Genomic DNA, 27,476 nt, shown 5'->3' with positions numbered 1-27,476 from the left:
TACTTGGTCAGGAGATTAACTTCATGTCATGCATTTATTTTTCAACCCACTGTAATTTGGTTCCTATCACTTCACAAATCATCAAACACACATTTCAGATAATGTGAAGTGCAATCGTGTGAACTTTAGAGCCTATTAGTTATTTCACTCCCTACTCCTTATTTAAAAGTCTTAGGTCTCCCTCTTGTAATGCAGCATCTGGTAGTTACTTCTTAAAATTACTAAAACATTATGATAGAGACCTTTTGGGCTATCCTCCTGATACTTGTCAAAAAATAGACAAGTCACATAATCCAATAGTTCTGTAGAATCTTTAACATACACTTTAAATGTGACATGGACCACAAAGTACTGGAGGGATACCATCTAAAGCCTTCAAATCCATCGACAGGATAGAGAAATTGATATCAGGTTCTTCCCCCAGGGCTGACACTGACGCTATAATTGCACTCAATCAATTTTTAATGGGTGGGCCTGACACCAAGCTCTGAAAACAGTTGCTGTATTCTGAGGTCTGGCACAGTGCGAATCTGGAAGTGGATAGAAGTAAAAGATTCCTGGATGTTTTCAGAGCCGTTTTGGAAAGAAATGGAATTTCCGGACTATCTTGTCAGAATCTCTGGTTGATGGCAGGACATGGAGAAGAAGCATTTTGGCATGGCAATGTGAGAGTCAATGCCACTTACTGGAAGCTCAGCATAAACAGTATGAGTAGTACATCTCCCAAACTAGTCATCGTTCTGTCTGATCAGCTAATATAATTACACAAAATGTAAATAATACATTTTGTAAATATTGATTTAAATAATTTAGTACTGAGGTAATATTTTGTACACAGCAAAAACTAAATGAACATTTTATTCAGAGATGTTGCAGTATTAAATAAGCAACACAAATTGGGTATCTCAAATGCATTTACTGAGGATATGAAATACGGGAAAGTGCTTGAAATTTACAGATAGTTAGCCAACATCTGACCCAGAAAGAGTGCTCTCTACCATTCAATACTATTCAAATAGATTAACAAGCTGTTATGGAATATGAATAATCCAACTACATGTCATTTTGAAATGTGCCTTCTTTCACTGCCTCTTTGTAAATTATATTTCATTGATAAAAATGAACTGCTTTTCACGACATGCTTGATTTCCTGAGGTGATCAAGCAAGACAGTTGTCCATTGTGCTTGTGTCTCTAGTTGATGATGAGGCCTTTTGATCATGTGGCCAGTGGCCTTTTTAAGGTAGCAGACTGGTCCGGGATGGTGAATGATGTATTGGCTCTTGCAGTGATTCAGCAGAGAATCAGTCCAGTTCGTCAGCACAATATTTTACTGTTTTTTATGAAAGAAAATAAGGATATTCAAGTGAGTCTCATATCAGTGGTTGGGAAGCTATTCTAGGGTATTTGTAGGGTCAGGAATTATGAGCATTTAGGAAACCATTATGGACAGTCAGCACGGTTTTGTGCAGGGCATGTCAGATTTCACTCTTTCAACTGAGTTTGACAAGGAGATAACAGGTGATTGATGAAAGTAGAGAGTGGATGTTGTCCATGTCAATTTTAGTAAGGTTTTTGACAGGGTCCCTCATGGTAAGTTTATTGTACAAAAGAGACAAATTACAGTTAAACTCGAGAGGCATGAATATCCTCAATGGGGTGATTTTCCAGAGCTGTTGTGGGCAGTTTAGCAGGGGGATGGACACCAGCGTAGATGATGGAGCAGTTGCTGTGTAAGAAAGTACACCATCTGCAGAACTTGTGGGGAAGGATATGTAGTAGATAGGACAAAATTGCAGTGAATGCGATAGGTTCAAGTGTGTTTACTTTAATGCGAGAAGTATCAGGAATAAAGGTGATGCTCGATGCTTCAAGTTCATCAGGAGCAAGGGTGGGAATTTGGAGCATAGATCAGTTCATGGGGCTACAACATAGTGGCCATTACAGAGACTTGACTATCACAAGGCTGCTGGATGTTCTAAGAATTAGATAGCGAAAAGAGAAAGGGAGAGAGGTAAGGGAGGTGGTGTGGCATTGCTAATCAAGGTTGGTATTATAGCTGAAAGGGAGGATGTCTTGGAGGGATTGTCTACTGAGTCAGTGTGATTGGAAGTCAAATACAGGAAGGGAGCAATCACACTCTTTTGGGAGTATTCTATAGCCCTCTCCGCACTATCAACAGGGACACTAAGAAACAGATTAGTAGGTAAAAATAGTAGTGTTGTTGTCATGGGTGACTTCAACTTCCCTAATATTTTTTCACATCTCCATAGCGCAGGAGGTTTAGATAGGGCAGATTTTGTTAGATATGTCCAAGAAGGATTCTTGACACAATATGTGGACAGGCCGACTAGAGGAGAGGTCATACTGGATCCAGTGACAGGGAATGAACCTAGACAGCAGACAGATCTCTTGGTTGTTGAGCATTTCAGAGACAGTGACCTCAACACCCTGACCTTTACCATACCGTTGGACAAGGATAGGACCAGATGGTATTGGGAAGTATTTAATTGGCGATGGGCTTGGGTGCATAAATTGGGAGCAGATGGACAATGAAAATATAGAGATCTTTAAAGGACCACTTGTATGAAGCTCTGGATTAGTTTGTCCCTTTGAGGCAGAGACAAGGTGAGCCATTTAATTAAGAGGAAGAAGGAAGCATAATTAATGTTTAGAAGCAAAGATCAAACAGGATCTTGAGAGTTAGAGGATAGCCAGGAAGGAGCTTAAGAATGAACTTCGGAGAGCTAGAAGGAAGCATGAGAAGGCCTTGGTAAATAAGATTAAGACAACCTGAAAGGTGTTCTGCATTTACATGAAGAACAAAGGATGACTAGAGTGAAGGTGGTGTTGATCAAGGATAAAGAGGAAATGTGCCTGGAATCTGGGAGGTCCTTAAAGTGAATGTGTGGATTAATGTATGCAGATGACAGAAAGATTGATGGACTATGAAGAAGATTGTCGTAGGTTACAGTGGAACATTGACAGTATGCAAAGCTGGGCTGAGAAGTTGCAGAAGTTGTATTTCAATCAAGGAAAGTGTGAAATGATACACTTTTGAATGTTGAACCTGAGGGCAGAGTACGAGATTAATGGCACAATTTATAGCAATGTGGAGGCACAAAGGGACCTGGAATTCCAATTCGATCAATCCCTCAAGAGTTTTGCACAATTTAATAAGTTGGTTAAAACAGTAGAGTATATGGTACCTTTGCACTCATTAGTTGGATTGAGTTCAGGAGCATTGAGGTAATATTGCAGCTCTATAAAACTCCAGTTAGACCAGATTTGGATTATTGAATAGTGAATTCTAGTTAACTGGGACACATCAGGACCAGTATATATTTGCCCTATTAAGTGGCTGCCCCAATTAGCTGAGGTTTCATGGAAATAGTTAAAATGCATATGAGAAAACAAAGTATCATTTAACTATATTGAAATGAAACACAATTAGAACATTACTAATACTACTGTAGTTCTATAAAACAATATATTAGTTCCTAATATTTATCAATAGTGAAATTGATCCAGTGTACACAGTGTGTTCTTTTGATTGTAAATGGACAAAAACAGTGCAAGCACCTAGTGCAGATATTACACTGCCTTCAGACAATGCATCCTCCAAATTTTCATTTTCATTGTAACATTCAAGATGGTTGTTGATACCTTCAAATTCTTCGTGGATTCAAATTTGTTGAAGTAGTAAAATCATTTCATTTTCACTCCAGCCATTTCTGGCATTTCCAAATCTGAATTCTTGAAATCACAGCGAGCAAAAGAGTTCTCAATTGTCTTATGCCTATTTCTCACAAATTATCAGGGATAAAAATCACTGTGTTCTGAACATAAGACAGATAGGTAGATACTTTATTGATCCCAAAGGAAGTTAATGTCACAGTAGCATTACAAGTGCATAGATATAAATATTAGAAGGGAAGTAAGAAGAATAAAAATGAAGTTACCTTGAACAGTCTAACAGGAGGGAGTCATCACTTCCCCAGTTACAGGTTGACTCATTATATAGCCTAATGGCTGAGGGTAAGAGTTACCTTATATAGTGCTCTTTGGAGCAGCGCAGTTGTATTAGTCTATTACAAAATTGCTCATCTGATCAACCAAGGTGGCAAGCAGAGGCTGACAAACATTGTCCAGAATTGCCAGGATTTTCCAGAGGGTCCTTTGTTCTACCACAGCCTCCAGTGTGTCCAGTTTCACCCCATAACAAAGCCAGCCTTTCTAATCAGTTTATTGAACTTGTTGGCATCACCTTGTTGATGCCATTGCCCCAGCACATCACCGCATAGAAGACTTTACTGGCAACAACAGATTGCTAGAACATGAGAAGGAGAGGCCTGCATACTCCAAAGGATCTCAGTCTCCTCAGGAAGTAGAAGCAGCTCTGACCCTACTTGTACACAGCCTTGGTGATGGTGCTCCACTGTTATCCACAAATACATACAATCATCATTATTTGAAAACTGTTCATTCTAAGCATGGTATATCTAAGAGAATTGATAAGGGTGTTTAATAGTCACACGTACAGGCAACCGATGCTAGTTAGAAACTATTCGGCAACAGTCTCCTGCCCCAATTAAATGGCATAGTGTCCCAAATAACCATAGGGGATCCTACCTATTTTCTCAATAAGTTTTTTGTTCTTTAAATGCTGTCCAAGATAAGCAGCTGCCCCAATTAACTGATGAACCAACTAACCACAATCCACTGTATTCAGTTCTGCTCATCTTGTTATAAGAAGGATGTAGAAGCTTATAGAGGATGCCAAGGATTTACCAGGATGCTGCCTGGTTTACAGAATATGCTTTATAAGGAATGCTTGGGCATGCTAGGTCTTTTTCTCTTTGGAGAGGAGGATGATGAGAAGTTACTTGACAGAGGTGCTTAAGATGATTGGAGGCATAGCTGGAATAAACATCCAACAGCATTTTCCCATGGCAGCTATTGCTCATAGAGAAGACATACTTTTAAGGTTATTGGAGGAAATTATAAGGGGTGGGGGTGATGTGAGAGGTAGGATTTTTACAGTGAGAGGTGGAAATGTATGCCAGGGCAGGTGGTAGTGTCAGATACATTAGGCAAAAGGGTGAAATTTTAAAAAAGGTCTATGTAGGAGGGAAGGGTTAGACTAGTTTTGGAGTAGGTTAAAAGGTCAGCACAACATTGTAGGCCGAAGGGCCTATATTTATGCTGCACTGTTCTGTATTCTAAGTTTAAGATGCGTGGGATCCACGGTGACTTAGCCATTTACATTCGGAATTGCCTTACCCATAGAATGCTGAAATTAGTGGTCAATGGGTCTTATTCTTACTGGAATTCTCTGATTAATGGGGTCTTCCGCACAGGTAAAAAAATTCTGCTAAGCAAAGACACTTTAAAACATAATGGGGATGCTAAGTTTCTAAATATCAAAAAAATAGTATAAAGAGCGATAAACAGTCAAAAATCAAATCAAATCAACATGTTATGTGACCACCCTCTGCCTTTAAAAGTGCGTCATTTCTCTGAGGTCCACAGCTATGCAGTTTTATAAGAAAATTGGCTGGTAGGTTGTTCTATGCATCTTGGAGAACTTGCCTCAGTTCTTCTGCAGCTTGCTACTGTCTCTCCAGGTAATCTCAGACAGCCTTGAAGATATTTATATACAGTATATACCTTTGTGTTTGCGTGTGTGTGTGTCTATATATAATGTGTGTGTACTTTATTAATAGATGCACTGCGATACTTTGGAAATGCATCTAAAATGGATTTTAAAATGAAACATAACATATAGCCATTACAAAGTTAAACAATTAGAATTGACAACAATCTTCTCAAAATCTTATTATTCAGTTGTGAATTTTGCACTAATATTTAACACTGAAACTGTATATTGTTTGACTGTTTCATTTTTTATATACTGTAAATATTGTTTATTACCATATCCATCGCTTCATTTAATTTGATACCTACAATTTGCTGCTTGTGGCAATTGCAGTTGATACATTCAGCACGATTATTCTATATCATTAACCATTCTATAAGGGTTGATGTGATTTGGTTTGATAGATGCTCTGAAAAGCTTTATTTTGGTTATCAGAAATTTGAGCTTTCAGCTTTTAAAAAAAAACATGTTCCCACTTTGAATGGTAAATTTAACCTCATTCATCCAGTGGAAAACTAATATGATCAGATTGTTCAATTTTACTTTTCATTGACTGAGTAATTATCCCTGAACTCGGAAGATGTATTGGGATCATGAAGGGAAGACAAAGGTGCAGGCAGCAGTGTGTATGATTTGACAGGAGTTCTGGTTAAAAAGACCTGGAAGAGAACCTGTGGTTATGACACAGGCAGTGAATCAATTATATATGAAAGGCAGTGTGAGAAGGCAATCTGGAGATGTGCCATATGCTCACGTGAAATCTGAAGCCTGGGCTACAAAATGCTCTTGCCAATGCTATCAAGGAAAGATGAAATGCTGTTTAGGGATAATTGAATTCTATGCCTGGGTGGAAAGCATTGTAAGAAGAACCAAATTGAGTGCATAGTAAATTAGGATGAGTTTTTAAAAAGATTTGAAAAGATCACAGGAGTGCAATAAATAGACATAGCACTGCTAAAATAAATAAAACCTCAAAATAGAAGAAAAAAGTAAGCCTTTGATGCTTACTATGACTACTGGTTACACTTAGCTACAGCTAATAAACAATAGGCAATGAGGGAACCTGCTACCTAACTTTCTTTCAGCAGCCCACCTTAAGATGAATGTTTTTGATCATCAGGACTGAAAGACACTGTGCAGTCTTCTTGGAGACCGAGTCTCCTCTTCATGCTTTGGTTAACATGGGGCTCAACCACTCTGCAGGCTAGGACGGATTGGGAAACAATTAACAGCTTTAAAATTGAGAATCTTTGTGGGGAAATTACAGGGCATATTCCTGGGATTCAAGGGTCTCCATCCCTAGAGTCATCTAGTGATCAGGCTTCCATCGACTGTCAGGGTGGAGAATTCCAAGGATATGCTATCCTCTTAGAAAAATACAGTTTTCTGAACTTCAGTTATAAATAACTTCTCCCTTATTGAGTAGATATGTTCCCTTGTCTGTGACTCTTCCAGAAGTGAAAGCATCTCACACCCACTCTGCAAAATCCTTTAGGATCTTGTATGTTTTAATAAGATCACTTCTCATTCTACCAAGCTCTGAAGAATACAAGTTCAACCTCTCTTGAGTGAACACCCTTGAATCCCAGGAACTTGCCCCTTTGGACTGAGTCCAACGCTACTATCTACTTTCTATGTTAGGGAACTGAACCATGTACAGCATACCAGGTGTGACCTCAGCAATACTGTGTACATCTGTAAAATGTACTTAAGTTCCAATTCCCTCCCAGTAATAGCCAATGTTGCTGCTGTTATTCCTTCCCATGCCTTGCATTTGCTTCGGGTGGCAACCTTGCTGTTTCTTTGGCATTTTTGTCTGCTTTTTATGAGGCCAAGTTGCTAGCTCATCTCTCGACCCAGCACAGAGCGAAAGCTTGCAAGGAGCTGGCTGATTCGAATCCGGGACCACTCACCTTGAAGTCTGATATGGTTGCCACAACATCACTGGCCAATTGCTAAAGGCCAATGTACCAATTACCAACTTAATTACTTTTTGGACTTTTTATGATCAAGCACTAAACCATTGTTGTGCCACCCCATCCCTCTAATAGTCACTCATTTGAAGGTATAACCCTCTCAAGTCTGTGTTAACCTTCAATAAGATCATGGTTGATCAGATTGGCATCTTAACCACATTCCTGACTCACCATGATAACCTTTTGTCTCCCTTGCTTGTCATCCTCTCCAGATCCAAGCCGTCTCAAATGCTTAGCAACACAAAAAAGATGCTGGAGGAACTCAGCAGGCCAGGCAGCATCTAGCAAAAGAGTACAGTTGACGTTTCGAGCCGAAATATCGGCTGTACTTTTTCCCTAGATACTGCCTGACCTGCTGCATTCCTCTAGCATTCTGTGTGTGTTCCTCAGATTTACGGCATCTGTATATTTTCTCTTACTTACCCTCACAATCTTAAATGTTTTGAAAACAAGATACGTTAGAAATTGATGAATAGTTGTGTTTAAAGAATACCGAGGCAAATGACCAGTACTCACTTTTCATGAAGATGCTCATTAATACACATCACACAAACTTAAGCTGGATTCATATTTGAGATAGTGAAAAAGGATTTGATAAGGATGTGAACTGAGATGTACCAGTGAATTATTCAATCAAGTTTTCTGAAATTATTCCTCATTACTTTTCCATAAATTTGTAAATACTTATCCGTTATTGCGGACTCCCGGGATCAGTTCTAAATTATATGTGTTTTATTCTAATTGTTCTTTAAATTGAGAACATATTGTGCCAAATTATTGATTACTCAAAAATAAATAATACAGTTCATTTTCTTTGCTTTGAATTTGCAAATCTGCACTCATAGTACATCCTCACTTTAATTAATAACCCCAAAGCTATTTAAAATTCAGCTGTAAATTATCCTGAACCTGACATTGTTATTTAGCAATAATCTGAATTAAAGCCATTGCTAATAAGTAAATAAGAATTGGTAAATTTTATTTTATTTTCTTTGCAGATGACAAGGGAACAGTATATCTTGGCAACACAACACAATAACCTGCAGAGACCTGAAAATCAACAAGTCTATCAAGTAGGAATTTATGGATGGCGGAAGCGGTGTCTATACTTTTTTGTGCTTCTTCTGATGGTGACAATGATTGTCAATCTTGCATTGACAATATGGATATTGAAAGTCATGAAATTCTCAGTGGTAAGTTCTTGTCTCACCAAGATTACAGAAATACTTTTATTTTTGGTACACCAGACATTGAAATTGTAACGCATACAGTGAAAAGCTTTCAAGTGCATGCATTGATCTTAAACAGTTTAAGACAATTGAAATTGCTCCTTTGTGTAGATTGCCTCTAACTTAGGAGCATGTAAGGGAAGAAGATAAAGTTAGTGCTCTTCTTGCTGATTGTCTTTAAACAGCAGACAAAATGATTGGTATACAAAGGTGACTGTTACTATAATAATGTATGTTGTGATTTATGTCTTCTGTCTACTGCCTGTCTGATCTTAATGCAACACCCGGGAAGGCCAAACCAGTCCCCTGTTTCTGGACCACTTATATGACCTTCTGATAATTATGTGTGCTGTTGGAGGCCTTGCAGATTATTCTGATGGTCCATGGTGTTTGTAAATAGTTTTATTAGAAGTTAATAATTAAATATTTGTATTACATTTTAAAAAAAACTGAGCATTGTAAATTTATCAGTAGAATATTTGAAAGCTCATGGCACTGTTTAATTATGTGTATTTTAATTAATGTGAGCAAGATGCAGTGAAATAAAGAGATAAGGCATGTCTTAACCTTCCTTATCAAGGTAATTTGGTGAATAAATGAATGGATGGGAGCTGTGCATGATGCTCCAACTGTAACTAGTCCAAAGCTTAGGGGCCAGCTGTGAGGTGAATCTGGTACTTTGGTTCAGAAACTGACAGGACACATTCGGATTCCATGGTAATACAGGAGCAGAGCTGGAGATCAGATGCATGTAAATCAGATTTCGAATGCATTCGTCCTCCCTCTCTACGCCAGTGGTTTACTATGAACCATTTGTCAGCTCTGGTCCAATATAATTTAGCAGTTCAAATGTTGCCTCGAATCATCTGAGTTATTTCATATACGTCAAAAAGTAGTTAAACAGAATATAAACTGCTAAAAAGTGACAAATACTCTGATCTTGTTGGACCTGCAATCTTTTGCTGCATTCTTGGAGGTGCATGGTGTCAGTGTGCTATAGCAAAAGGATATGAAGAAATTATATGAATTAGAATGGGCCATTTGAAGGCCATTCAGTTTCAGAAGAAGCAATAAGATGTGAAGAAAACAACAGGAATTACAAATGTAAGAAAAAGTGAAAGAAGATAAAATGATTATTTAAGAAACTGAAGGTTGAATTTACTTAATGTTGCAATGGGATCATAGGATCAACATTATTTTAATTCTTCCAGAGTGGTTGCTAGGCATTGAATTAACAATTAACAAATCATTAAATAAACACACATGACGATAAATGCCAACTCTGAAATTCTGCAGCAGTTATGGTCTTGTTTTAATGTGGAAACTGAGTTAATAAAGTAAAAATGAAGGTTGAAGGCATGAGCCAGACAGTAGCTCACGTTGTTCTTCCTCTCTTCCACAAATCGTCACAAAATTACTTGTAATTTAAAGCAAGATCTTAGCATTTTCAGAATGAAAATTTCATGGATGTTTGAAATCCTTCAAAAAACCAAGTGTAGACCTAAAGAAAATGTGCTGATGAGGAAATATTAAATAACTTACTTAACAATAAATGCTGCGTGTTGGTGTTCTCTGTAGTGGCAGAGGCAACAGAAAAAAATATTGGAAATGAATGCACCATTAGCAAGATACTCTTGGAGCAATGGAGTGATTTCCAGCATTATTTTACTTTATTTATTTTAGACTTCCTGTATCTGCGATTTAATACTTTAGACTGAAATGTTCTTTCTCAAACATTTTGAATAAAGTTAACAATGCATATGAGTTCCTGGGCTTTGTAAGTCAAATCAAGTTTAGGTTTGTCATAGTCATACATGCATTGGGTATAAATGCTATGAAGATTAGCATTTGCAGCAACAACATTAGTATTTTACAAATATGACAGATATAAATTAACATAAGCTTAAATTTATGTGCATTACATAAACTTTCATGTCCACAAGTGTAGCAAAAATAAAAAAGACACTAGTACAAGATTGTGAGAGTGAAAATGAAGTGCAGTCAAAGTGGTTCAGGTAATTTCAAGAACCTGATTGCAGTGGGGAAGAAGCAGTTATTGAACATTAAGGTGTGGACGTCCATGCTCCTGTACCTCATGTCTGATGGCAGCACTGAGAAGTAGAACCTCCCAGTAGAAGAACATTAAATGTTAAATTGTGCAGAAACTGGGGTTGTCGTCTTCAGAGCAAAGGTTGAAAGGAGACTTGATAGAGGCTATGATAAGTTGAAATATGTAAGCCTTGAGTAAAGCTCTTTCAATTGGGTCAAAAGATATACAGATTTAAAGTGATGTGCATAAGATACAAGTTTGTAAGGAAATACTTTTATATAGAAAATTGTTGTGATCTGATATTTAATACATTCAGGCTCTAAAGAAGCAGGCTCAATCATAGTTTAAGGCAGAATTAATCAGACATTTAAGACAAACAATTGTGCATGAAATTAGGAAAGAACAGGGGAAAGAGTCTGACAGACCTTTTCTCCAGATAATTGACATGGGTTTGGTGGGCTGAATGGCCTTCTATTCATTGTTGCTTCTTGATTCAATGTACCATTTCCTAAATCTTAAACTAAATTTGTCTTAATGAAATTAAATTTATTTTATCTTGAAAATAGGACCAACAATAATCAATTTAGCATGACAGAAGGTTATTAAAGCATCTTGTTAGGTAGATTGATGCCTTTTTTAGAGGTACAAGGTCAATTCATTCTCCTTAGAGCCCTTAAGAAGATGTATAATCACATTCATTAGAGAAAATATAAGGAAGCTATAAAACTTATTCCATCCATTTTTATGATATTGAGGCATAAATATTCTAAGCACTGAAAGAATTAATAATACTTCTTGTAATGCTCAGTAAGAAAATGCAGTGCGCGGTGTTTTTTGAAGAATGCAGAATCATTTCTCTGCTGCATAGAAATTCCAGTGACACTTTTCAAGGGGATTTAAAACTAGTTCTCCATGCAGAATGCAGTAATGAAAGAATATGCCAGTTTTGAGACATGTTAAATAATAATTCATTCCCAACTCAAAAATTCAAAGAAAATGGATGAATACTATGGCAACATAATGATATTATACAGTCATTTTTAACGGAGCTAAAGATGTTGCTTGATACATTTTTCCATCAGATCATGTAGGAGTTGGCTCATTGTTTACGTCCTTACCAGGTAACACAGTGAAATGACACAAACTGAATAACTAAAAAAAGGCTGCATAAAACTATGGTCAGTCAATTCAAAGGTATAATGCAATTGTAGTATCAAAAGGTTTAAATTAATTAACTGCAGTGTGTTAGGCATGCATTTATTCTGTGAGATAATTGCAGTAATTAATAAAGAAATCTAAATATATAATGGAAATAATTCATGAAAAAAAGCAAATACATAGGAAATAAAACACATTCTTCAGTTTTCCTCAGGCTGAGCTTAATGCTTTGTAATTTTTGGCTACATCACAGAAATTAAACCCTGGTCTCAAAGGACTGAAGTGACTACAGCAGTGAGAAGGCATTATAGTATTAAAGCTAGTTTGTCATCATGACTACTCACCTCATTGCTGTGTTCAATTACAGTTTGATATTTTCTGCTTGGAAGACAAATAGAGGCTCAGATCTATTCCATGTGTTTTGATTGACAATGCTCAATTACCTGACTTTCTTTATAAATTCATCCACCATGTTACCACAGTCTTCAATGCTGCACTATCAGTAAATGAGTAGGACGGTGAAAAACTACTCATTGGGAGAAAAAGATGCAATACGCTTTGTGTCTGATTGATAGTTCTAGGTAGCTGTAGTTAAGTCATTCTTTTTCATTCCAAAATGGTCTTTTTATTTTCTTAATTCAATTAATTCATAAGACTGCATTGCCAAAAAATTCATCGATGCTGTGCTTGAGGGAGTGAGAGTTTAAAAGAAGCAAAAGGGGATAGCTGGCATATTTCAAGCTACTCTGTCTTAAAGAGGCACCAGATTGCTTGGAGGGAGGAAGAGTTTCAATGAAGTAAGTGCAGTCAGTTGGCGCATTTTATGCACTGCAGTCTCGAGGAGACATTGGATTGCTCATAATGAGGCACTTGGCAAGGACCAGTTAAAAATACAGTTAGTTTTAAGTAGAGCAGCCATTGTGTGAGTGGGCCAGTATTGGAGTGGGGAGCTGAGGCTTTGGCAAGGAGAAGCATAGGCCATAAGTAGATATTTTTTCCATAATTTATTCTTTCTTTATTTCTTATTGCATATTTATGTCAGCGAGGATACCAGAATGGTCCTCTTGCAGGATGTAGGAAGGTAAGGAGACCTCCAGTGTCCCTGATGACTACACTAGCAAGAAATGCATTCAGCTGCAGCTCCTATGGGAACATGTTAAGGAGTTGGAGCTGGAACTGGAATAACTCAAGATCATTCGGGATGCTGAGGGGTTAATAGAGAGGACATGCAGGAAGGTACTTACACTCGAGAATTATAGGAAAGGCAGATGAGTTTAGGGCATGGATCATTGCATGGAATAATGACATTGTAGCTATTAGTGAGACTTGGTTGCAGGAAGGGCAGGACTGGCAGCTCAGTGTTCTGGGGTTCCAATCTTTTAGACGTGATAGAGAGGGAGAGATTAAAGGGGGAGGGATGGCATTACTAGTCAGGGAAATTATAAATGCCCTTGCTCAGTCTGGACAGTTTGCAGAATTCATCTAGTGAGGCTTTATTGGTAGAACTGAGAAATAAGGTATCACCATGTTCATGGGATTATCTTATAGATCGCCTAACAGTCCAAGGGATTTAGAGGAAGAAATTTGTGGAGAGATTGTAGACTGTTGCAAGAAACATAAGGTTGTGATAGTAGGTGATTTTTAGCTTTATGCATATTGACCATACTGTAAAAGAGCTGGATGAGAAAAAGCTTATCAAATATGTTCAGGGAAGTTTCCTTAATCAGTACATAGATATCCTAATTAGAGAGAGTGCAATACTAGATCTCCTAAGATGAGAAACATTTGCGTAGGGAAATATTTTTCATCTTGCAATCATAATGCCATTACTTTCAAGGTAATTATGGGGGAAAAAAAGATAGGTCTGGTCCTTGGGTTGAGATTGTAAATTAGATAAAGGTTAATTTTGATGTTATTGGGAAGAATCAGGCATATGTAGATTGGGTTGTTTTCTGGTAAAGGTTTACTTGGTAAGTGGGAGAAAATGAAATTTTGAAAGTGCAGAGTTTTGTATGTTCCTGTTAAAATAAAGGGCAAAGACAACAGGTTTAGGGAACCTTGGCTTTCGATATTAAGGCCCTATTTAAGGAAAATAAGGAGGTGCATAGTAGGTAAGCAGGAATAAATGAGGTACTTGAGTAGTATAAGAAATGCAAGAACACATTGAAGGAGGAAAGCTGAAGAAAACATGAGATTGCTCTAGCAGACAAGGTGAAGGAGAATCCTAAGGGCTTCTACACATATATTAAGAGCAAAAGGATAACAAAGGACAAAATTAGTCCTCTGGAATATCAGAATAGTATTCTGTTCGTGGAGCTGAAAGAGATGGGGGAGATCTGAAATGGATTTTTTATATCTGTATTTACTCAGGAGATGGACACAGAATCTAGAGATGAGAGGCAATGTAGCAGGAAGGTCATGGACTCCACACAGATGACAGAGGAAGAATGGCTTGCTGTCTTGGGGTAAATTTGGGTAGATAAATCCCCAGGGCCTGACAGTGTTTTCCTTCAGATGCCATGGGAGGCAACTGCAGAAATTGCAGGTGTCCTATTAGAGGTAGTTCAGACATCGTTAGTCATGGGTGAGGTGCCTGAAGATTGAATGTTAGTTAATGTTGTTCACGTCTTTGTGCATGGTAAATCATGTCTAACCAAACTTTTTTGAGTAAGTTACTAGGAAAGTTGATGAAGGCATTGCATAGGATGTTATCTACATGGACTTTAGCAAGACCTTTAACAAGGTCCCACATGGGAGATTGGTCAAAAAGGTTCAAACGCTTGGCATTCAAGATGAGCTATTAAATTAAATCAGACATTGGCTTCACAGAGTAAGCCAGAGAGTAGGTGTTGATGGTTGCATCTCTGACTGGAGACCTGTGACTAGTGGTGTGCCACAGGGATCCATGCTGGGTCCATTGTTGTTTTTTATCTACATCATTGGTCTGGATGTGAATATGGTAAACTAGATCAGCAAATTTATGGATGACCGCAAGATTGTGGGTATAGTAGACAGCAAGGAAGACAATCAAATCTTGCAGTGGGATTTGCACCAGCAGGTGAAATGAATGGAACAATTGAAGATGCAACTTAATGCAGAGAACAGTGAGGTGTTGCACTTTGGGAGGACTAACCAGGATAGGTCTTACACAATGAGTGTCAGGTTATTAGAGAGTGCTGCAGAACAGAGGGATCTGGGAATACAGGTCTATAATTCCTTGAAAGTAGCACCATAGGTAGTAGATAGGGTTGTAAAAAATGTTTTTGGCACGTTGACCTTCATAAATCAATGTATTAGATACAGGAGTAGGGATATTGTGTTGAAATTTTTTATGATGCTGGTGAAGCCTAATTTATAAAACCACAAGATATAAGAAGTGAATTCGGGCATTTGGCCCATTGAGTCTGCTCCACAATTTCATCATGGCTGATCTATTTCCCTCTCAACCCCAATCTCCTGCCTTCTCCCCATATTCCTTAATGTCCTAACTAATCATGAATCTATCAAACTCTGCCTTAAATATACCCAATGACTTGGCCTCCACAGCTGCCTGTGACAATGAATTCCCCAGACTCAGTGCTCTCTGGCTAACAAAATTCCTCTTTATCTCTGTTCAAAAAAGACGTCCCTCTATTCTAAGGTGCTGTCCTCTGTTCCTATACTTCCTCACCATAGGAAACACCCTCTCCATATCTACTCTATTGAGACCTTTTTTTGGAGTGGTGTGTCCTGTTTTGGTCACCAATCTATGGGAAAGATATAAATAAGTTTGAACGGGTACAGAGAAAGTTTACAAGGATGTTGCTGGGACTTGAAGACCTGAGTTTTAGGGAAAGGTTGAATAGGATATGAATTTATTCCCTAGAATGTAGAATATTAAGGGGAGATTTGATAGAGGTGCACAAAATTATGAGGGGTTTAGATAGTATAGGTTATGCTTTGTAATTCCAAAAGCTAATTGAAAGAAAAACACGGGAGCCGGGGATACAGGTCTACTTGCTTTCCTTTAAGTGAGGTGCTCAGATATGATATGGTGGCACGATGACTTATGCTATTCATGTACTTATTACATATAACCCGTAATGAATTATGTAAACAAACAAAACTACTTAATCAAACAATATGTTTGCAATATTACTCAAATTTTAGTGAAATATTAAATACACTGCAGGGTTAATGCAAGCAAGCTTTTTCCATTGAGATTAGGTAAGACTGGAACTACAAACGTAGAAGTCTTGGGTTGAGGGTGAAAGGAAGTAAGTTTAAGGGGAACATGAACGGAGACTCTTCACTCAGAGGGTATGGAGGATGTGAAATGAGCTGCCACTGCAAATGGTGGATGTGGGGTCGATTTCACCATTTAAGAGAAATTGCTATCGGTACATGGGTAAAATGGCTATCGTCTGGGGTACAGGTTGATGGGACTCGGCAGATTGAAGGTTTGGCATAGACGAGATGGGCTGAAACACCTTTTTCTGTGCTGTACTATTCTATGAGTCTATGACTATTTTATAATTTAACTGAATAATGGGAGGGATCTGGCAATTGGTTTCAGGAAGACTAATTGTAAGAGTGGAGGATAATCCAAGGGTGAATCTGGATGCACTTTATCATACAAAGGAGACATGATGTGTCCTCTCTAGATCAATTGGGATTGTCAGAACTGAGGCTGGGATTTTGTCAGATTAGGACATCAAGGGTAACGGAGGATGAATGAACAAAGGGGCTGGAGTATATAGATCAGTCTTTATTTGATTGAAATGTAGAAAATACTATTTTGCATTATTCTTGATTCAATTTATGTTGCCGCTATTCTGATATGGGAAACAAATGTTGTATAGGTCTTTATCCTACTTAATAAATTGAAAGGGCATAAAATAGGATAATGAATGCCAGTACAATTAACACTATAATCATCATTTGCAAATTAAAATTGAATTTACAATGCTGCGTATAAATAAAAGAAGAATTTTCTTTTAGTAACAGCTTGCACCAGTCTAAACTACATATATGTACAATTGCATTTTACACACTTCAAATGTGTGCATGCCACATGCAAGGAAATACAAACATCTAAATCTGCTGAGAGTCATTTCTTCTTAACTCTGAAAAACAATGGTTCCTTTCAAAGGCTGTTGGAACTAGACTGCAAAGATGAAAATTAACATATAGAGAACCAAAGATGGCAGATGGTTGAGTCCAGTGGAAGTATGATAACCATTCCAGTGTAACTCCCAGTGAAGCCATTTTTTTTCATTCACATGGACTCTGCAAAAATCATGGGCCAAAACAGATTTTAGATACTAAATACAATGAAAGCATTAATTTCAATCATAATTGGTTTTTGTTTAAAATTTGTTTTTATAGGTACCTAAACACATTATATTCTTTAATGCTGGAAATCTTGAGAAACAAACACAAAATCCTGGAGGTACTCTATAACTCAAGCAACATCTGTTGAGGGGAATTAACAATCAGTGTTTTGGGCTGAGACTCTTAATTTAAAAGGAGCCAAGTCTAATTTTAGACTCCCTTGTGCTGGGAAAAAGACAGTGACCATCCATCTTCTCAATGACCCTCATAATTTTATCCTCATAAGGTTATCCTCAGCCTTTTTGGTAAAATAGTCCCAGCCCATCCAGGCTCTCCTCTTAAAAAAAGCCCTCCTGTGCCAACAACATCTCAATGAATCTTTTCTGAATCCTGCCAAAGTTAGTCACGTTCTTCTTATAAGATGGCAACTAGAAGGCAATCAGAGTCAGATTAGCCAATATGAAATTCTAGAAAAAGATTTTTTAAATAATGTGATATGATAACGTAAATTACAAGCAGGATAAAACCAATAAGCTTTGCAACAGACAGACAGACAGACATACTTTATTGTTCCCAAGGGAAATTGGGTTTCGTTACAGTCGCACCAACCAAGAATAGTGTAGAAATATAGCAATATAAAACCATAAGTAATTAAATAATATTAGGTAAATTGTGCCAAATAGAAATAAGTCCAGGACCAGCCTATTGGCTCAGGGTGTCCGACACTCCAAGGGAGGAATTGTAAAGATGGCCACAGACAGGAATGACTTCCTATGACGCTCAGTGTTGCATCTCGGTGGAATGAGTCTCTGGCTGAATGTACTCCTGTGCCTAACCAGTACATCATGGAATGGGATGGGACATTGTCCAAGATGGTATGCAACTTGGACAGCATCCTCTTTTCAGACACCACCGTCAGAGAGTCCAGTTCCACCCCCACAACATTACTGGCCTTACGAATGAGTTTGTTGACTCTGTTAGTGCCTGCTACCCTCAGCCTGCTGCCCCAGCACACAACAGCAAACTTGATAGCACTGGCCACCACAGACTCATAGAACATCCTCAGCATCGTCTAGCAGATGTTAAAGGATCTCAGTCTCCTCAGGAAGTAGAGATGGCTCTGACTCTTCTTGTAGACAGCCTCAGTGTTCTTTGACCAGTCCAGTTTATTGTCAATTCATAACCCCAGTTATTTGTAATCCTCCACTATGTCCACACTGACCCCTTGGATGGAAACAGGGGTCACCGGTGCCTTAGCCCTCCTCAGGTCCACCACCAGCTCCTTAGTCTATTCCGCATTAAGCAGCAGATGATTCTGCGCACACCATGTGACAAAGTTTCCCACCATAGCCCTGTACTCCACCTCATCTCCATTGCTGATGCATCCAATTTTGGCAGAGTCATCAGAAAACTTCTGATGATGGCAAGACTCTGTGCAGTAGTTGAAGTCCAAGGTGTAGATGGTGAAGAGAAAGGGAGACAGGACAGTCCCCTGTGGAGCCCCAGTGCTGCTGGCCACTCTGTCTGACACACAGTGTTGCAAGTGCATGTACTGTGATCTGCCAGTCAGGTAGCCTGCTCCAGTACCAAGTATGAACAAGCCTGAACTGTTTTTGTAACATCTGATCTGCATTAACATAAACCTATCCTGTTCAGCAGTTGATATTCACTAGAGTTTGAAAGGGGAAAATGTGAGATTATTGAAGCACTTAACATTTGGAGAGTGCTTGATAGGGTGTATAGAGAGATGATTATCTTTACTGTTATGGGAAAATCTAGAATTAAGGAATCATTAAGATGGAGTCACAAAGATAAGGCAAAAATTTTTCTCAGAGAATCATGAATCTATGGTAATCTTTCTTAAAGGGTGGTGGAAGCAGAGACTTTAAATATTTTAAGGCAGATATAGATTGATTCCTGATAACTAATGGGGTGAAAAATGGCCATGGACAGATGGTAATGCAAATTTATTGTTACAAACAGGTCAACCATGATTGTTCTAAATGCTGAATAATTGCCTTCAGAGGAAATCCTATTAATTCCATGTTTTAGTTGGGAAAGTAGTCCGTGAGCTGTTTCCAATACATTAGCATGCTTCATAAGGAGACCAAAATTATATGCAGTACTCCTAATGTGTATTGTGAGTTTCCTTTGTAACCAGACGCATTACTCCGATATAGTATTACATTTAGCTGCTCCAGCATTAAGTAAGATTCCCTCAGCTTTACCAAAGCAAATACGAGGAGCGATTGCAAAAAGTCATTAGCAAATATGAGGGGTGATTGGCAAGTTCGTGACCTAAGGTAGAAGGAGTCAATTTTAGAAAATCTAGCACATTTATTTTTTCAACATAGTCCCTTCCTACATATACACACTTAGTCCAGCAGTCCTGAAGCATACGGATCCCTTCTTTGTTGAAGTGGTCCATAGCAGGGGTGATTGATAAGTTTGTGACCTAAGGTAAAAGGAGATGAGTTATTAACTTCAAACCTTATGCATTATCACTTAAAGAGTTGAGTTGCATGTGCATGCAACAAGTGCATCTTGGACCTCCAGGTGGTCCACAGCAGGGGTGATTGATAAGTTTGTGTCCAACAGTAGAAGGAGATGAGTTATACAGCTCTCATTACATGCACATGCAGTTCAACTCTTTGAGTGATTATGCTGAAAGTTTGAAGTTAATAACTCATCTCCTGCTATCACTCCATGCTGTGGACCATTTCTGTAGGTCCAAGATGCTGACTTCTACAAAGAAGGGATCCGTATGCTCCACAACTGCTGGACTAAGTGTGTAAATGTAGGAAAAATAAATGTGCTAGGTTTTCTAAAATTGACTTAGGCTACGAACTTATCAATCACCCCTCGTAGTACACTAGGACACTGAGATGTCACAGAGCTCCACAGTACCTCGCCAATTTTCCTGCCATGATAGGCAATTTTGTGTTTTCCAACATGATTCTCCATTTGCCCAGTCACTCAATTAACCTACTAAATTTCCTTTGTACCTTCCTTACTTCTTGTGCACAATTTCATACCAAAGTCTTTCATAGGAGAGGGGCTAGAGAATGAAAGGAAATGGTTGTGTTGTGGCTGCCAGCATAACTTTTATGACACCAAAGACACACAGTCAGTGAAGAAGATAAATAACAAGGTGGATGAGTAATTGGTGTTTGTTGTCTGATGGCATTGCTCTTGGAGAATTGCTAAGCATGCCCACTGAAAATAAGTGACCTGTTAGAACCACTAAACACTTCAGCACAGAAAACAGCCCATTCGGCCCTTCTAGTCTGTGCCAAAACTTTATTTCGCTAGCCCCATTGACCTGCACCCAGTCCATAACCCTCCAGACCTCTCCCATCCATGTATCTATCCAATTTATTCTGAAAACTTAAGAGTGAGCCCACATTTACCACGTCAGATGACAGCTCATTCCACACTGCCACTACTTTCTGAGTGAGGTTCCCCCTAATGTTCCCCCTAAACCTTTCCCCTTTCACCCTAAAGCCATGTCCGCTCATACTTATCTCTCCTAATCTAAGTAGGAGACTACTCATTTTTATTCTGTCTATACCCCTCATAATTTTGTAAACCTCTGTCAAATTTCCCCTCGTTCTTCTACGGTCCAAGGAATGAAGTCCTAACCTGTTCAATCTTTCCCTGTAACTCAACTCCTGAAGACCCGGCAACACCTAGTAAAACTTCTCTGCACTCTTTCAGTCTTACTCATACCCTTCCTATAGTTAGGTGACCAGAACTGCTCACAATTTTGGAGTGTTATTAAGTGTCCGTCATGTTGGTGTAGCCCAGAGCATGTATATTAGCCAGGATGAAAAAAAAACAGTTGTATCTTTATAGAAATCTTATACTTAACATAAAAATATTTCTGGATTCATTGAAACTCATACGCCCATTCTACTTCAAACTTCTTTCTACTCAGGTTCTCCAATTTATTTATTCAGTAAGATAACCATTCAACCTCTTAGATCTTGTTAGCTGGTTTCCACTGCTCCTGTCATCTATTCCATGGAAACTTTCTGGGTGTGGCTGCAGGACCTAGGCCAATCATTAGAAATTAAAGTAGCTTAGCTACATGGTCCCTTGAGCCAGCTTTGCCATTTAACAAGATCATAGGTGCTCTTCCTAAAATGCATATCCCCACCTGTTTCCCTTTTCCCTTGCTTTCCCCAAATTACAAAAATCTATCTAGCTCAGTGGTAGAAAAGTAATGAGTACTCTGGCATTCTTCATTTTCTGAGCAATGGCCCAGGCAGTATCTTGATAAGGAAATAAGAGTGTTAATCCTTTCGTGATAAATATCCCTGTGTTCATTCAATTCAGCACCCATCAACTTCCTCATAAGTAACCTAGCAAGTAGAAAAGAATAGAATTTTATTGTCATTGCTCAAGACAATGAAATTGTGGTACTGCTCCAGTCCGTGCAAAAGAGATGTGGAACGGCTTAATTAAAAGAAATACCCATTATTTACATGCAACAAGTGACTTCAATTATCCATAGCACTCAAAGGCCATTGGCAAGCCAGGATGTAGCATTATTCAGCTGTACAACAGCCCTCAGGAAGAAGTTGCTTTCCTTACTTACTGCCTTGGCTATGTTCCTGTATCTCCTACCTGATGGCAGGAGATTGAACAGACAGTGTCCAGGATGGGACAGGTCTTTAATGATGTTATAAGTGTGCTGTAGGCATCAAGAGTTGTAGATTGTTTCCAGGTCTGGTGATGAGCTGTCTTAATCACCCATCGGAGTGCTTTGTGATTTTTCATGTTGCAGCTCGAGTACGGCACTGTCATTCTGTATGTCTGTATGCTCTCTATCACACATCAATCAAGGTTGGGCAATAATTTTTGAGGCAGATTAGCTGCCCTTAAGTACCTCAGGTAGTATAGTCACTGTTGTGCTATCCCTGTGATCAAGGTTGTGTTGTTTGAGGCAGACTTCTATAAGGAGAAATGTGTTATTTTTTTTTACAGATTTTGCAAACCAAACGCGCCCTGGAGAACATTAGTGAGATTATAGCCGTGCAGTTGCCCCCACTGCTACCAGCACAGGGAAAATCTCACTCATGCCATCATTTACACTTTCCTTCAATGAAATCAGAGTGATCTAGTTAGGTAGTGTGGATGAGGAATTGACACTTGAAAGGTCACAGTGTGTGTGTATATATATATATATATATATATATGGAAATTGGTTCTGATTAAGTTGAGAAGAAGTGTCTGAGGTATCAGCCCCATTGCTGGAGAATAAGCTGATGAAATGCTCAGAGTTTCAAAGTATGGCATCAGTGATGCCTCAGGCTTGTGGAGTCTTTGTATGTGCACACCCAATGGAGAAACTTTTGAATTAAAAGTAGATTCACTGCCTTGCTGTGTACATCATCAGAGAGGGTTTTGCATTGCAGGAGTGCTTAGAAAAAATGGCTGCTGCAAGAAGATATGCTAAATCTTCCTCGACTTGTGAGAGGACCATGCAAATCGCTCAGTTGAATGGGCTGACACTCCCCTGCAGTGTTTCTCTTTGTGTGCCTTGCAATTTGAATCAGGCCATGGGTATCTAGGGTCCTGCCTATCTCAGGAAGCCCAGCCAAGTCACAGCTTGCTGATCTCGAGGTGCCTGAGATATCTTAAAAGCAGTTCAAATTGTGCAAATAATTTGAAAAAATAATCAAAAGTAAATTAATTTAACTTTTAATATCAGATAAAATAAATAAAAGGATACATCCCATTTACTGTGTGTTTAAAGAAAAAATCCACCAACTTTGAGAATTTAGTGGTTTGGACAAGAAAATCTTCCTGATGCTTGGATGTCTCCCAATAGTATATCAACGATTTTTAGATAGTACAAAGTGATATAATAAACTTTGCAGTGAATCTGGTGAGTGTAGAGAAACTGCAGGAAACAAGCTCCAACTGGGATTAAAGTGAGCTCAGTAAATCATTTGCCAAATTTTACCTTTTTTAACCAAGGTTGGTGACCCTGTTCATAGACTCATCATGGCATTAAGATAAGTGGCAGGCTGGAAAATGTACAACATTGCTGACTTCTAGCCCTGTGGTCTGTGCTGAATGCAGCAATGGAGCAGGAAGTCAGGTTCTTCAACTTATATCCTTGCTACCTTGTTACAATACGTAGAGGCAAATGTCATGAAAAAGCTGTCCACACTTAATGTACCACTAACCTCATGAATCTCAAGGTAGTATATGGTGATATACTGTACCGTGCTTGTACTTTGATAATAGGTTTACGTATTTGAACTTTTAATTGGCAAATTAGTGATTGGCATGATCTGGCCTAATAGGAAAAGCTGTTGAATGGAGGGCTATATGTGAATGAATGCCAACAAAGGTGATCATTGTACAGTGTGAAGTATCCATCTTGTTGGTGCAAAAGAATTTCTGGCTGGATCTCTTACTGTTTCTGATTCTATGAGATAGTTTATTTCAATGATCACTCATAATCAGAATCCTTTTTCCTGTGCCAGTAAAGACCATGATGAGTTCATGGGAATCTGCCTGACTTTGTGGCAACATCAGTGAGTTCTTCCAGGGTCTTTTAATCTAGATGGGCTAGACAGACCAAGAGCCTGCATACCTATTCCAGAATTTGAAGATGCTGCGAGCAGGGCTTTAATCTACCCTACTTAATCTCTTTTAAGAGGATTATAATATTTGGCAACCACCAACTTAATCTCAGACCTTAGGGAGTCTGTGGTCAGAAAGAAGTGCAAAAATAGAGTGAGCAAAAACTGTGCTCGCAGATAATTACAGTGGTATCAAAGCCAAGCAATGTGTATATAATGGTGATTTTTCATGAGGATATTTTCCCTAGTTCTTCACTATGGTAAAAAAATAACCAAAGAAGGGCTACAATGGAACACTGGGAAAACATTGATTCTAAGATTCAAGATTGGGGTGTGATTGCTTTCTGTGGGGAGCAATTAATTTGGTAATTCCCTTGATGATCTATTGACAGGGGAGGTCTCCTGGGTGGAGCTAGTCACAGTCTCTCCACAGGTGGAGGATACTGAAATGAATCTGTCTCACAGGTGATGACAGCAATTGGCTGAACTGGCTGCACGTACATGCCAGGTTTGTATCCTTCGTTTCATGTGTGTTTCATTGACAAATTCTCAAAGTGGTGCCTTTAATGGCACAGCACTCACTTCCCTCTTAATCATTTATATGAATCCCAGAATAGTATGAAAAAAGAAAGAAAAAACTGTGACGCTTTATAGTATTCCATAAAATGCTCATCACAAACTGATATTTTTGGGAACTTATCTCTGTGTCTCAATACATTTGTGCAATGAGTTCTGTAGAAGCTGTGCTTTGTATTACTTTTGGTGATTTATGCAAAAATCCCAACTACTTTGATTAATTTTACTATTAATTTCCAAGAGTACTTTAGGCTAAAGGATTTTATTCACAAAGTGGGAATAAACAGGAAGTGAAACATCAGCAGTAGAACCCAATAAAGTCCATGAAAAGAAAATGTTGTCAGTTGAAAGAAATATCCATTTGTGGGCACAAAAGTGATGTTGTTAGGAATCTGCAATCTGATTAATCTATTTAGCAGAGTGTGTGATGGCTTTGCCAACTGTCAACAAATCAAACATGAGGCATTGAACAGAGGTAATGAGTTACAATACATTGTTGCAAACACTGAAATACATGCTTGAATTTAATAATTTCCTCTCAACTCTAATGTCTCAATTTTGAAATTATATATTGAACAATAGATCAAATAGATCATAAGCTTAGTGGAAATCTATCCAAAAGAAAGTAACTTGTATAAAGCAAAAGATATCATGAATATGAACAAGAACTACAACTGCCCCTGTACCTCCACCCACACCATAATTCTGCGCCCTAAATAGACTTTCCACTCTGACTCGGTTGGGATTGTCTACTGCATCCAGCCCTCCCAGTGTAGCCTCCTCTTCATTGGTGAGACTCGACATAGATTGGGGGATCATTTTGTTGAGCACCTTCGTTCTGTCTGTCACAAAATGAGAGCTTTTCAGGTGACCATGCATTTTAATTCTATTTCTCATTCCTGTTCTGACTTTCTTTCTGCCTTCTCTACTGCCATGATGAGGCCACTCTCAGGTTGAAGGAGCAACACCTCAAATTTCATTAAGGTAGCTTCCAACCTGATGGCATGAACAAAGTTTCTCTAACTTTGATAAATTACACTCCCTCACCCCTCCCTCTTCTCTCTTTTTCCATTCTTCATTCTGGTTCCCCTTTCACCTCATTCTCTTCTCCTCAGCTACCCATCACCTCCCTCTCGTGCCCCTCCTCTTTCCCTTTTCCCCATAGTTCATTCTTCTCTCCTATCAGACTCCTCCTTCTTCAGACTTTTAGGTTTTCCACCTACTACCTCTCAGCTTCTCACTTCATCCCTTCTCCCACACACCTGCATTCCCCCTCACTTGATTTCACCTGTCAGCTTGCACTCCTTCCCCTCCCCTACCTTCTTATTCTGGCTTGCCCCCACCTTTCTTTCCAGTGCCCATGAAGGATCTCTGCCTGTAATGTGGACTGTTCATTCCTGACCATAGATGCTGTCTGACTTGTTGAGTTCCTCCAGTATGCTGTGTCTGTTGCTCTAGAATCTCAGCATCTGCAGAATCTCTTTAGTTCTTGAAATTGCGAAGAGTTTTCTACTTTTTGTTACATATAGCTGTTATGAAGTGAACAATTTTAATTAATTTCTGAACTTCATAATTATTATATTTTCTCTTTTACTGCCTATAGGGTGATTGGTACCAATCCAACCTGCACTAATGGGATATAAATGTGTTGTGTGTTTTTTTTGAAGTAATGCATTTCTAGTCCTTTCCTTGGTAACAGAAATGCAGTGAACACATAGACCAAGAAATTAGTTTGCACCTCAATTTGGGTACAACCCTACTGCAGCAATCACAGTCAATGCTGAGGATAATGCATGAAAATTGTGCAGAAGTGATTGTCCTGCTTCATTAGGATATGACCAATCACCCCACAAGAGGCATTAAACTACTGATGAAGAGGAAGAGTTTTTAAAATGGTTTCCAGTCAATTTCAGGGGAGAGAAGTTCAAAATGGAAATGTGAAATACAGATGCAAACATTGAACAGTAATGGCACACAGCTTCACTCTGAACTGAGAACAAATAACTTTGCATCTCACGTTTCTCATTCAGTTAAATTTATTTTGCCTGCCATCTGGATGGTAGTAGACAGGCAAGAAGAGGAAAATGAGGTGATACACAACTATGGTTACCTGACATTTGCACAACTGATGACATTGGCCCTTTGCAGATTTGGTTTGAAGCATTTATTTTGGGGTTTATTAGTTTTTGCTGTGTGGATCAGCTGATGTTATGCTAGTCAGTAACAGTGAGGTGGTGAGGTTTGTATTCTCTGGTGATCGAACAAATTGTCTTGTGGAGATTATGATGGATTAGTGTGAGCTCATCTACGTCTGCCTGGTAGAAAAGGGGTGTTCAGACTCCATCTACCCTTCCTCATTCACCTTCTCTTCCTTTTCCTTCTCTGCTCCTCAACTGCTTGTTATATTGTAGGAGACATGGGCTGAGCCTGGGCAGCAACTTACCACCTCACTTGCTTTGCTGTGTATTCCAGACCTTTCCACAGAAACCTGGGTGAGAGAAATGTCAGGAGTTTATTTCCGTGTGTTTGGCTGGATGAATTTCATTTGTACTCATGTATGCACATTGTGAACCAAAGTTTTTGGGTATGTCATTAGATTTCCTTTGTTACCACTTACCACATCAGCTCCCTGCATGTGGCTGAAATGCCCCTGGCATAGCAGAGTAAAAGCATTATACCAATACCCAGAAATATTGCAAGTGACCTGCACAATCCTCTGCCTTGGGTTTGATTCCAGCTAGATATTGTGGCTTAGGTTGAGCAGTGTGCTTGTGGTCAATGTCACCTTGTACCAAAGAGAAATTTCACATTGCTATCTGTTCTTTCTGCCTGGCTGTCTTCCCCAAGGAGTCATAAAGAACTTCGAAGACTATCGAACAATAAAGTCAGGGGAGCAGAATTAAGGCTAGTGATTCCC

General features: G+C 38.8%; 1 protein-coding gene across 2 annotated transcripts in view; it reads left to right on the top strand.

Annotated features, from left to right (window-relative positions):
* Positions 1-8,626: 8,626 nt before the first annotated feature.
* The window catches only part of LOC132404417 (zeta-sarcoglycan), a 452,353-nt gene continuing 433,503 nt past the window's right edge, over positions 8,627-27,476 (top strand). For both annotated transcript variants that reach the window (XM_059988548.1, XM_059988547.1), the window contains exon 1: positions 8,627-8,827. In XM_059988548.1, the coding sequence (XP_059844531.1) occupies positions 8,633-8,827 (195 nt within the window). In that variant the 5' untranslated portion in view covers positions 8,627-8,632. The remainder of the gene's footprint in view (positions 8,828-27,476) is intronic.

The sequence above is a fragment of the Hypanus sabinus genome, chromosome 14, assembly GCF_030144855.1.
Source record: "Hypanus sabinus isolate sHypSab1 chromosome 14, sHypSab1.hap1, whole genome shotgun sequence".
Classification (NCBI taxonomy): Eukaryota; Metazoa; Chordata; class Chondrichthyes; order Myliobatiformes; family Dasyatidae; genus Hypanus; species Hypanus sabinus.
The sequence above is the reverse complement of the archived record's forward strand: the minus strand, read 5'-3'. Positions and strand labels throughout refer to the sequence as shown.